The sequence below is a fragment of the Drosophila teissieri genome, chromosome X (genome assembly GCF_016746235.2).
Source record: "Drosophila teissieri strain GT53w chromosome X, Prin_Dtei_1.1, whole genome shotgun sequence".
Classification (NCBI taxonomy): Eukaryota; Metazoa; Arthropoda; class Insecta; order Diptera; family Drosophilidae; genus Drosophila; species Drosophila teissieri.
Window position 1 is genome coordinate 2,441,348 of NC_053034.1, and position 13,981 is coordinate 2,455,328.

The 13,981-nt window shown below is 43.8% G+C and overlaps 1 protein-coding gene across 1 annotated transcript in view; it reads right to left on the bottom strand.

Moving 5' to 3' along the window:
• Positions 1-2,452: 2,452 nt before the first annotated feature.
• Positions 2,453-13,981, bottom strand: part of LOC122624366 — a 54,043-nt gene continuing 42,514 nt past the window's right edge. The window contains 1 exon segment of the mRNA XM_043803874.1: positions 2,453-4,504. Within this exon segment, the coding sequence (XP_043659809.1) occupies positions 3,006-4,504 (1,499 nt within the window). The 3' untranslated portion in view covers positions 2,453-3,005.

Here is a 13,981-nt window from a genome sequence, read left to right on the forward strand (position 1 = left end):
TAAAACCTGAAATAAGACAAAATAAACTATAAGAAAATAAGAAAATGAAAGATGATATAATGAAATATAATCACAAAAAGGATGAACACAATAAATAAAATAAAAAAATGAAAAATGATATTATCAGACATAATCACAAATAAAGAACACAATAAATTCGAGAATGCATAAATAAAGACGGTTAAATATAATAAAAATAAATCCTTGTCAAATATTAAATAAGAAGCTAACATTTCCCATTAAGATGTTGGCACTTGTTGACAATCTGCAAATATATCACCCAAAAGACCACACACACATATAACCCATATCCTCCATCCAGATGTTCGGCATTTGTTAATGTGAGCCGCAAGTGGGAAAAGCAAACAAAGAGTTGTTGATTTTTGACTAAATTGTTCATGATGTATTTATTCTTCTCTTTTCTTTTTGGTTGGGCTTGTATATATATGTATATATATAGAGAGATGTTTGTATACATATATATGTATGTATATATATGATGCGAACTGCGGTATTTCTTATTGGTATTTCCTATTTGCCTTTCTCAATGCTAGATTAGTTTCGTTTTGTGTACGGCTACATATATCTATATGTATATGTATATGCATATGTATGTGTGTATCTAGTGGACTAGGATTACATATGAATTAGAGTAATTATCCTTAACTGCCACTCGCAATGAGCCTATGCGGTTAGCCTAAAAGTTCAACTTACCGTGCTAGGAATTTGACAAAAAAAAAAATTATCGTTACATTTAGTTTACTTAATGGTATTAATTTGTCTGTGGTTGTGGCTCTGTCTGTGTGTGCGCGTGTGTGTGCGTGTGTGTGTCTGTGTGAATGCGTGTTGAAGTGGACTTAATTTAATTACATTGGCTTAATTTCAATATTTGTTTTATCTCTCTTTTGTTATACTATTACCGTTTGGCTGTTAGTTAGTTCGTTATTAACTACATAGACATACATATATCTGAATTGGCTGAGGCTGTGACCCAAGTTTGAGCTCTGCAATTAGTCTCTGCGGGGCCACAACCCATAAATTGAAGGTTGTCCGGCGTGTTGTATTTTTTAAAAAATTTCTTTATTCATATATTAATCCCTTTTTGTTTTTAGTTGTTGTTTTTCTTTTTGTTTTTGTTCGCATGCTTTGTGTTTTACGAGCAATGACTATCCTATCTGGTTTAATTTCACTATTTTAATTGAATGTCACAAATTGAATATGGCAAAAATTAACAAATGCAACCAGGCGGCCACGCCCACTCGGTGGGCGGTGGCGGTCGCTCAAATTGAATTTATTTTAAATGAATTGCCGCAAAGCAGCAACAAAAAAACCAAAAAAAAACGCGTTCAAATGAGCTCCGCTCGCTTGACAGCCCTCCAATTGGATGTCCTGTCAGTGGAAAACAGCAACACCAACAGAAAACAGAAAACGGGCAACAGAAAACAGAAAACAGGCAACAAAAAACAGGCAACAGAAAACAGAAAACAAGGCCAGTAACCAACAGAAACAAACAACAAATGGCCATTCACGCGCTCAATTACCTACAATCAAAATGCATTTAAAAAGTATTTAAACCTAATTGCCAGTGGGCGGTTTGGAAATTACGCGTTTTGCCAAACGAATGGAAAAATGGCGGCTAAAAAGCGAAATACTCAAGCTAAATGCCACCAAAGTTTTTGAATAAATCGTTGGTACTCGTAATTCGTTGATCGCTTGTACGTGGCATTTAGTCGGATTAAAAGGTCAGCTTAACAATCAATTTTTGATAATACTTTCGGTTCCCTTCTTGGCACATATCCACATACATACATACAAACATACACATTTATCTTACATTCATATACACACTTAACACTTTGAGCCTAATTTACTTGGGGAATACATTCAACAGTTCGATTGTTAAAAATACGATTTAGCATAAAAACACTTTTGCTATTATTGGTTGGGTTTTACATTTAACTTGGCACCGTATAACAGTTCGTAAGATTTGGCAAATGGGAAAATTACTTTACATTTAGTACACCCCCATTTATAAAAAAAAAACAATATATGTATATATATTCCAGAAAAGAAAAGATCGGTGCAAAACATTTAGTTTTCGCTTGTCACAGTTTAAATAACATTTGGCATGTCTGCAAAGAAAACCATCAGCATTTCGCAAATAGTACAAATCTGCCTTCCGGAAATTTATACATATTTGCCCTGCGAAACAGCAAATAAAACTAATTGAAATTTTGCGACCAGAAACGGCGAAACAAAAAAGGAGAAAAAAAAACAGAACTCAGAGAGCAGGAGCAGCAACTAACTAGCAAATCGCATAAATAAACTTTGTCCTTTGGTATTTATACAATTTGTCATTTTCATTTGCATTTTGTTTGCTCTACTTGCCCGCCCCGCCTCCGTCCCGCTCCCTAATGCCACGCCCACGCACTATTTATTATTCATAGTGTGTGTGTGTGTGGTGTGTGTGTGGTTGAGTGTATTTATTAATTTCTGGATCCGTGTTCTACAGCATTAACCGTAAAACGCCCTCACGCAGCATTCAATTATTTATGCATTTATCATTTAGAATTTTAATTTTAATTCACTCTCTCATTCTGTCGCAAAGTGCGATTCAACTTTAGTTGTTTGCCTTCTTTGTGGTTTTTGTATGCTATATTTACACACATAATAATAAATATTTGCTCAATGTTTTATTTATACTTATATGCTGAAAAACACAATGAACTTCAAGTTGAGAGCATTGGCCCTCAAAAGTAGGCAATGCTTTTTTCCTATACTCTCTTCTGCTTTGGAAAGAGTTCTTTTATACGTGTGTGTGTGTGCATTTACTTACAGTGTGTTGGTGTTGGTGTGAGTGTTTGCGTTGAGAATGTTCATTTTGTTTTCTAGACACGTATCACTTCACCTGGCGCCGGTCCAACTTTTGGACACAGTGCATCATCGATGCTGTCGCGCAATCGCATTGCTGCATCCAACTGGGCCGCCTCGTCCTGCGCTCCTGGTCACATGAATATATCGCCCACGGCCGGTGATTTTCGCGGAGTCGTCGGCACTCCGTGTGGACAATGCGGTGGCGTGCCCGAGCCGCCGGCTCCTCCGCCGACTGCTCCACCGCCAACCGCCTGCTTTGACTCATCCTCGAAGGTGACCATCTTTTCGCTGCGCGGCTTTAGGGTGACAATCTGCAGCTGTGCCGGCGGCGGAGGCGGCTGCTGTTGCTGCTGCTGCACAGTGGGCGTGGCCGAGCAGAGCAGCGTCTGTGGTGGACCCAGCTGGAGGCCATGTGGCAGGCCCATGCCCATGCCCATGCTCATGCCCATGCCACCCATATTCATGCCCATGCCGCCCATTCCTCCACCACCCACCATGTTGGGTGAGTATCGACGGGGTGGCGGCAGGGCGAGATCGCCCACTCCCGACAGATTAAACTCACTGATGCTGCGCGGCACAAAGTACTCCAAATGGTGCTCCGGTATGCCCGTCGATCTACGAATGGGCGTGTTTCGCTGGAAGGCCGATCCTCCGCCGGAATGGTTGGCCGCCTGCAGGTGACTCCTGCGCGGCAGCGAACTGTACTGCGTCAGCGTGTGGGCGGGTCCAAAGAACATGGTCTGGTGCTGGCCGAGATTGTTTTGCGGCTGCCCCAGGGCGCCGCCGGCCAGACCCACTCCCAATCCGACGCCCAGACTGGGATCCGCACTGGGTCGCTGTCAGGAGGGTTTCGGCGTGACCGCCACGGTGACTAGAGCCAGTTCCTCGGCCTTGGGCATCACGTGATCCTGCACGCTGAACCGGCGCAGCCACAGTACGATCTCCGTCTGGATGAGGCTGAAGCACATGGCCACCACGGCCATGCCGACCAGAATGTACGCGGAGGCCGTATAGAGAGCCACTGCGCCATTGGGCGCCATCTCACCGAATCCAATGGTTCCCAGCGAGGTGAAGCAGAAGTAGAGCGACTCCAGCACACTCCAGTTCTGCAGTTTGTGGAACAAAATCGCACCGCTGCTCACATAGCAGAGCAGCACACACACGCATATGGAGATGGGTACACTGGGTGAGCCACGGCGATTGCCCGAGGATTTTTTGCCCTGCTGCACCTGCTGTTGCTGCCCCGCCTGCTGCGCTTGTTGCGCCTGCTGCTGCTGCTGTGCCTGTTGCGCTTGCTGCGCCTGCTGCTGCTGCTGGTACACCGATGGCGGCAGGCCGTACTGATGCAACTTCTGGTGGCCGTAGTGCTGCCCCTGGCCCTTGGTCTTGTCCGTCTTTCGGCCACCACCGCTTCCACCGGCGCCCGAGCCCACGCCACCGGAGGCACCGCCACCTGGTCCGCCACCTGGACCGCCCTTCACACGCTGGCGCCGGAACAGGCAGCGCATTCCCGCCGAGAGCGCTTCGCCCATGGCGGACAGGTAGAGCAGCACAATGGGTATCCCGAACAAGGCGTACACCAAGGCCGCCACTCGGCCCCACTGCGTCCGTGGTGAAATGCCGCCATAGCCTGCAAGAAATCAAACAAACAATGCACTTAAAACAAGGCACACTTTCTAGGGATTTAAGTTAGGATTGTGTTTGACAAGTGAAAAACAATAACAACAGATCGATTAGGATGGCTGCTTGATTTGATAGAATCGTGGAACTAGATAATGCGATTAGGAAGTTTCTTGTTTAGGGCCACAGTGAAATCTCGCTAAGTGGATCAGTAAACTGAGCTCGTTGCATACTACGTGCTTCCATTGCCAGTTTAACTTAAGGTCAGTTCATTATCCTTTATCTAATTAGCAGGTCAGACTATTCGGATAGTGGAGATACATATACAGATTAGCAGTAGCAGATAGAGTCGTTTGCTTACAGACTGAAAACTGAGCTGAAAAAAGAGTGGCATGTGGCATGTGCATGTGGCACAACAACCTTTTTCGGCCAGACTCCTTTTTGCCCATTTTCCATATTCAACTACCTACCCCTTACCCCTGGCCCCACCGAACACAGATTCCTCTCTGGCTGGCCTCAAAAAGGGCCAAATAATAGAAAAAACGTAACTTTTTCTGTCGGAGACACTTTGGCTTTGATGTTGTTTGCCCAGACCCGGTGATTTTGGAGCGCAACGGAGGGCATTGGTAGTGGGGTATTGGGGATTGGGAAATGGAAACGAGACTGGGTGCCAGCTAGGAGCTAGGAGCTGGAGCCAGCACCCCAAATAAGGACCTGTGGTAGGTCCTTCCTAGGCCTTCCTTCCTGTGGGCACGACCTAACCCAACAACTCTGTGCTTTTCTGCCTCGGACTTTCGTTTCGTTTCGCCCAGACTTTCGGCTCTGCAATGAACTTTTAATGTGGAAACTTTTATAATTGAGTAAAATGGTGCGTGTGTGAGTGCAGCCCCAGTGTGTATGTGTGTGTTAATCTTTGTATGTATTACATTTTATTACTGAAAAATAAAATTTAAAAAAAAACCCAAACGACAATAGCAAAAAAAGCACGACAAAAATCGGAGTTGAAAAACACAGAAAATGCTTTTCAGTCGTAATGTAAAAAATACTTTAAAATCCCAAGCACGTTTAAGTGCATGGCCGTAGAGAGGGGGGTGGGCGTTGCATGTGTAGGCTTTTCCAGGAAAAACCCAAACCCAAGCAACCCAGTGCCCCACCTTTCCCCCCAGACCCACTCAGACCCTCTTGAGTTCCGTGTTTCACACGCTACGTAAAAGTTGTTGAAAATTATCATCGTCGCATGGCCATCGTTCATAAATGTGGGCGGCGAGAACCACGCCCCCATTTGCCGGCAACGACGGCAACGGTTGCTAAAAATTGTTAGTGAAAATTATAACATTTACAATATGGCGTTCATAAAATTGTATGTAGTTATAACTAACTAACTAACGACGCACACATGTCGACCAGGCTATAAAGCCCCTTTTTACCACCACCTCCTTTCTCCTCAACTAGCTGGAAGATTTCTGTAACGGGTTAAGGGTGGTCACAATAAAACCACCCACACCACCCCAAACACTGCTGCTTTGCAGGCAGCAAAAACTGGCAATTATGCGTAGCAATTTTCGGGAAAAGTTTACCCCAAACTGCATGCCATATACACATTTAACCAGAGCGGGGGGCTGTAAAACGATTTCCATGTTGGGGGATTGAAATCCGGGACCGGAGATTGAGACTGTGGGTGGTTCATGCTGTAGTACTGTATGCTGTATGCTGTATGTGGTGAGTGGTGGGTGGTAGGTGTTGGTTAGTGGGTGGATAATGGCCGAGTTGGCCAAGAACGGGTTAAGTGCACACGTCCGGCTCTAACATGGTCAGATGGTCAGTTGTTAGGGCCTTGTTCTTGGGCAGATTTAGCTATTCTGGCCTACGACTTGGACCACTCATTTGCCACGTGGCATGTTAACGTAACTGTCAAGAGCCACAAATTTTTAACTGCCAAAGGGGTACAGTATTTTAATAAGTGTCCGGCATAAAACGTGTTCCATAGACATGTGTTTCTGCGTGATTTAAGTAACATTTTATTAATATGACTTTGCCTAAATGGCAATGCAGTGATCAAATAATTCATTCATTGCATTTGCTATAAAGCAAGCCGTTGCCTTATCATCAAAGAATGATGATATGATATGACATTATAAGCGCAAGACGACAAAGTATTTGATATCAATACCTGACCACCACAGCATATGTATGCATAGTGAATCTGGGTTGCTTAATTTGGTTTACTTTCGGTGGCCAGGCATGGCATTTGATTCCATTAGTGAAAGTTGAGTGCCGGTTGTGTCGACAAAAGGGCAATTTCATGGAGGCGACTGGGTCAACGTGTGCCCCCTTAAAACCATTCCCCCCCTTTGATTTTCGCTAGGGCTTTTTTGTCCTGACCCGAAGCGACAGTAAAATCCAACCCAAAAGCCAGCGAGAAATATTTTACTACGGCAATTTTCGGGCATAAAGTAATTACAAAATACTCTCCATCATACACACATACACACACACACACCAACACAGTTACACTGAGAGAGTTGAGGGTGTGGGCTTCGGGGGAGAAGTGAATGTGGAGACGACAAGAGCCTCTAATAGCTAAGAAATTAATTTTCACAAAAAGCTATTAAGAGAGTCACAAAAATTTCCAAATATAAAACCAAACAATGCCCATTGGAGGAGGGGCTGGGGTGCTGAGGGGGTTGGGTGGCTGGTGGTTGGTACAACGTGGTCGACGGGCACAATGTCGAAGGTTAGATGCCCTCCACCACCGGACTCGAGACTCGAGGTCAAGCAGCAATGGCTGAGTGGGCAGCAATGTGGATGCCTCCTCTCACACTCTCTGTCTCGCTTTAATTACAGATTACACGCAGAAAATATGTTTTATAAAGAGTAGACCAATTAAACACAAGGTACGTACGACACAGATTACACAAAAAATAGAGTGACCAACTTATAGCATATAGGATCATGCACTTGACTCAGTGTGACCAAAAGCAAGAACATTGAATGGAACCCCTATTTTATATACATTTAATACATTTCGATGGCGTAAATGACAAATGTTTGTCGCATTTTCTTTGTGTGTGCGCGTCAGCAAGATTTGAGTAATGAAATTAGGAGGGAAAAACACACGCGCCCGCCCCCTCATCTTCGTAAATAGACAAATGTTCAATAAACAAAGCAAATTGCGTACTATTTTTCGTGGAAAGGGCAGCGAAGGAGATATCGAAATAATAATAATGATATGCAGGGCCATCCGGCAAGGGCGAAATGAAACAAAAACATGTCATTAAACGCCCCAAAAACATCATCATCAATGGCTGGCTGATGGCAAATGAAAATCGAAGGACAGAGGACGTAGGATGTAGGACGATGGACGATGGACTGAGGACTGAGCACCGAGGACATTGGACATTGGACAAACATGACAGCAAACATTTTTATGACATGGCAACTGGCGCTTGAAGAATTAATTAAAAATTAAATGGCCTATTAAAATTGTTATCGAGACGCGGCGACGCCGGCAGCGACGTCACTGCTGTCCATTTAACTGTTAAACAAATGCGAAATGTAAAATGTGAATTGCGGAGAGCGGCGAGCGAAATGGAAACAAAAGCCAGCCAGCCGCAGACAAAATGTCCCTACAACGGCCTGCACTGCTGCTATCAGATCTCTATACATACATATATACGTATATGTACATATATGCTCCACATATACATATGTACATATATGCACATAAATAGACGTATAGTATATGCGCAAACATACGCGTATATGGACCATAAAACGTTGCATGCCTGACATCGCGAAGAGACGCCAACGATGCTTGAACATGTCAAAACATGCATAAAAATGCGAAAATTGGCCGAGGGGGCGATGTGAAGTGAGGTTATAACTCCTGGAAAGCGACACAATGAGATATGCACGGAGCAAAAGAGACAGAAATAGGGGAAAAGAAAAAGAGAGAGCGAGAGACGACGACAGAGGAAGTGGCAGCCATTCGCATTTTGTCACAATTCATATGGCAAAACTGTACAGTTCGTCATTGTTATCCGTCCATGAAAATAAACTCATCGGGGATGGAACATCAAAAAGCAGAAAGCAAGAATTCACAAAGTTTATTGATAGTTGAATAGATGCAGCGTTCGCTTTTATGGAAGTCCTTACTTTGATTAGAACATCTAATGCAGTCTTAAAGCAAATCCCTTTGGCAAGAGATTTATTATGAATGCTTCTCTAAATAAAACTGAGACACCCTTTCCACAGAAAGGGTGTTTTAATTCGATCGACATATGTATGATTATGCTTGGCAATGAAAACTTTGTTAAAAAACAGTTGGTTTTTAGGCGGTAATTAGTTGCGAAATTCCTTCTAATCGGATTACGACTGGGCGCATCAATTACAGCATAATTACAGCATTTACTGAACGACTTTCCATTACCCAATGTAATTTTTAGTACAAAAAAAGAATTTCTTTATAGCAAACTATTTGGTCAGACGGTAAATAAATAAAGCAACCGTACTGTTTGTTGATAACTGAAAACGACAGTTTCAATTAAGATAACATCTTTTTGTTTCCCTTGGTTTATTGTCAAACGCAATGACAATTAGTATGATAACATTATTGAAATTATTATTATTAAGCAATAGTGATTTTGACCTTGCATTGAAAAGTATATCGAATCCACGAACTCTGAATCGATTTGCCTGCAGCACAAAAAATAAATTTCAATTATGCCAGCGACAAACTTAAAACATTCAAATCCCGCTGACTGTTTACCAGTGTACAACGATTTGTCAAGCACTTGACATAACGGATGCCAACCATCTCACATGCTGTATAGCGCGTTTCTCTGTATGCCGAACACTCGAAGAAAATATGCATAAAATAAAAAATGCGAACTCAAGCCAATACCGGACCCGGCCTGAGCCAGTAGGGGCGTGCACATTTTCCAGCTAACGCAGCAACATTTTCCCCCATTTCACAGTTTGTTCTGCGATTCGCACTCCCCGCTTCAAGCAATCTGTTCTCTGTTCTCCGTCTCAGCCCCGTTGACCCCCAAGCCCTTTATTGGGCGCTGGGGCAGCGGCGGGTGGCAAGGGGAAGGGGCAAGGTCAAGGAGCATGGAGAGTGGCCACTCGAACGGCGACGGTGCCTCGAACACATGCCCTGAAAAATGTTCCATACCCACTCACTAGCGTACCCACATATGTATGTATGCTGAGCCATGGAGCATGTGTACTATGTGCACACAGAGAATAAATGGGGACAGTTTGCATATGCACATAGTATGCATCTACATATATACAATTTGTTGAGTATAAGTAGTCACACTGACACTTAGATTCGCGAACGATTATGGGGCAAAATCGGATTTTTGCTTCGAACAAGCATTTAGGACAATGTTTAGGCAGCATGGTCACACTGATCGGTTGCTTAAAATATCCTAAAGAGGGAGATATCCAAGAGAGCATGTTCACACTGCGGTGTTCTTTTATGGATTTTTCTTTCTTCGCGTGTAATTTTGTAAGAAATCCGCATGATTGTTGTGCTACACCCGCTTGGCCTGACTTTTTGATTTTATGACATTATTAAGCATTGATAGGCGACATTTACACACAGAAATGAGAGCTACGCTTGATTGGACCATGTTCCCCGGTGCGTGGGTGGTGTGCGTATGCGTTAGCGTGTGCGTGTGTGTGTGTGTGTGTGTTTCCGGATCCGGCATTAAAAGACAAAATCCCCAAGAGAGCCACAGAGACAAAGAGCCATTGATGGGGCCTTGTGAGCTGCGAGCGCGTGTCTCGATCTCAGTCCACAGGCTTTAAGGATGCCCCATCCCCTGTATCGTCGCCCTTATATTTTCAGCTTTCCACTTTCCCTTTCAACTCTTGCTACTTTTTTCCCCCTTTTTCTCTCCTATAATCTGTACTTCGCTGGATTTTCCCCACTGGCGAGATTGATTGCCTGCAGTAAGCGTTTGCAGAGAGATGAAAAACTAGCCGAAAAACTGGGCGAAACGGGTGGATTTTAAAGGGGTGGGTTTGGGGGGGTTTGCTAAAAAAAATTGAGTAGTATGCGTTTCGGTATGCGTAGTTGTTGCAACTGCTGTTGAACAGGAAGACATTTAATAATGTATGCAGTATGTCAAGGGTCGAAAAGTGAGGGGTTGGCTTGAATGGGGTGATGTGGCAGCACATTTACACTCGCATTAGGCCACTCAACGCTTTATGCCTCATCAGTGTGTGTGTGTGTGCGTGCGTGTGTGTGTGAGTCACATTATATGGCCCAAGCGTAGGCGTTTGACACTTATTCGTGGAGCCATTCATTCGCTCATTCATTTATTCGCTATTCGCTATTTCGTAGCTCACCACTTCGCTCGAACTTTCTCCACTTTTCTGCACCAGCGGAATGTTGACTTATCTGTGATTGCCTCACCGATATTGTTGTTCTAGTCGTAGTAGCGTAGCTGTTGTCGCGCTTGGCATTATTTGTTTTATATTTGACACTGGCACACCCACACCCACACACACACACACGCACAATGACTGGGCCATAAAAATGAGGCTGTGAGTTGCAATAAAATAAAATAAACTGCCGCGCAATATATTTTTTTCTCCTCTCCCACCACAATTCAATCAGTGTTGTCAACTTCTAGGCTGAACTAGTTCACAAGTCCATCTTGTCGAAAAGAATCCCCCCGATTTTCAGTATTTCAGCCATAGCAACGATAAGCATTACTTGTTGTTAACATATTTTTGCATGTGAATAGCTAAAAGTGATTCGAAATCCCTTAGTTGTTATGTAAAAGCCCTATCAACCGAGTGTTTTTATTAAGCGCCACAAACTAATTAAGCGCAGTTGAAAAAAGAAGAAAAGAGCTCAGGAAAATCCTGCCAAATTAGTTTCCGCAATTTTGGCCAACACTGTTAACAGCGCTGAGCCCATAGATTTTTCGGTGGCACGTGTGGCAAATGATTATAGTTGCCGACCCGGCCGGCGAAACACAATTCCGGGCATACAAATTATGTAATAATAATAATACAACAGAGGACGTGTCATCTATCATGGCGCAACGCAAGTGTTTGTGCTGGAGGGGGCGGGGGGGAGTTTTTCGTGTGAATATAATGCAGGGCAAGAGTATTTAATAAAGTTAATAGGGGCCAATCGAGCACAATGCTGGTCATGCAAATAGGTGCGGGTGTGGGGGGTGTGGCGGCTGCGGCGGTTGCACGAAATACAAATGGCGATTCAGTCGAACGGTTCTTTCTCCGCATTGCACAGCCATTTGTAATTCAAAATGGCAACCGGAAGTGGCAGACGAAGCCATTACACGGATGGTAATAGTTTATGGTCTGGCAGCGTTGAAGGTCAACAGCGCGAAGAAGGTCAGAGTGGGTTGTGGATAGTGAATAGTGGTTTGGGGTTTCTTTGTTTTTTTTCTTCCTTTTTTTTGCGGGTAGTTGCTGTTTCTTTATTTGCCAGAGATTTATGTGAGCCAATCGAGTGTGTTCCTGCCAGTTTGCATTCACTTATCGATTGCAAAACAGCGAGGAAAATGGAGGAATGCTAGCAATTGTGATTGCCATTTTTCAGGATGTATATAGAATAGTATATGGCAAATTCCTTGACCAACCAACCACCGTTCATAGCCGTGCGCTTCCGACTCAATTAAGTGCTGCAAAAAGTTCTCATTCTGCACCGGCGACAAATCCAATTAACAATAGAGCGCCGCCCTAATGACATGCCATGCCCCAGAACAAAAAACTATCAACTTTTGCGCAGTTAGTTGGTTAAAAGTGGGTTCTGCGGTGGCTCACTGCATTTCGCCAAATTGAATCGCAGCTGTCAGAAAATTGCAGGGTCTGCATGTGTGTGTGTGTGTAAGTGTGGAAAACAAAACACATACACACAATGACTAGCGAATAAATCACAAGTGAATGGAGTGTGTGCGGTGGTATTTATTGGTACCATGTTTTATATTTATGAGTGCAAGTGTTAATTTTATTACCGCAGCACGGGGCGTATGCGTGATATTAATTATTCCTGGTAATAGACAATGAACGACTGGATTGTGTCAACCGATAAGGCGGCCAGATAGGCACACATTTGGAAAATCGCAGCGAATGCAAATAGATCGACATAAATTTGGAGTTGTAAGTGTCATATATCAGGGGATGGGATTTTCAGCACGCCATTAGCCCACATAAGTAGGCAATGAAATTAGTTTTACGAGCTAAGCGCACACACACACACACACACCCACAAGAATTTGCCAATTTTCGGTGGATTTTAATTGAAGGACATCCGGTGGAGACAGGTGGGCCATTGTGCACATCGAAAATAGCACAATGGCTATAGCCAAGTACCTAAATATCCGTATACCGACGGCGAGTATCTAGCAATACCATGACAAACACACTCGAGTGTAAGCCGGGCCAAATATCTTCATTATTGAATAATGAGCCAAGTGTCCTGGCAGGGCTTTAACAGATAATCGATGGGAATTTTGCATAATGGTCTTGTCTCTGCTCTGCCGACTTAATCTCATGACGATCGTTTTATCGAACGCCCCGAGTCGCAACCCCAATTCCCCGGGCAAAAGTTTTTGGCCCCACTCCAAGGTGACGGTGCCGGTGATGGTCTGGCTGGGATTTTCAGATTTACCAATTTCGAGCCATTCACATTTATCCCCACCACTTTGCTCTCCACGTTGTTGGCACGGAGCGGGAGCCACTTGGCTTATTTATAGAAAACACATTAGCTGAAAACAATCGAAACTTCCCACTTAGCAATTTGGGGACAAATTGTTTCATAATTGATTGATGTGCCATTCAGGCCAAGTTGTCTCGTTTAGCATGGCAACTGACAGATATTTTAAATACGGCGCATATGTAAAGTTAATGCAATTCAACAAATCGAACATAAGCACTTTGTAGTTTGTCAAACATAAATGGGTGATGTGCTTTGCACAAAAATGTTGTTTTGCCATGTTTTTTGCATCCCAAAAACATCAAAGTCTGATAAACTAATAGGTAAATTAATGAACCCCAACCGCACTCTTTACCAGATACATGACTATACTGTCAAATGCGAAAGAGCATTTCCATCAAGCACTTTAATTACATACACTTTCAGGGGAAACGAACGAACGGATACATTTCGGGGCAAAGCGGGCAAAGGGCAAGGGAAAAGGGCTTGCAACTATCCTTTCCCCTATCCTGATCCTGTCGAGTGGATGGATGCCCAAACTTTGTGGCTCACTATCCTCCTGTATTGCAGCCGTATTTCTGGCGCTGTTGTTTGGTTTACCCAACTGCCAACCGCAGGTTGCCCAGCTTGTCTACCACGCATACAGCATTCAGCATTCAGCGCCCCCTGGTTTTCCTGATTTTCCTGGTTTTCCTGGTTTTCCCCAATTTCCCCCTTTTATCTAAACGATGTCAAAATAATTTCAATGACACCCGCCATACAGTCGTGACTGGCAGCGTTTGTACT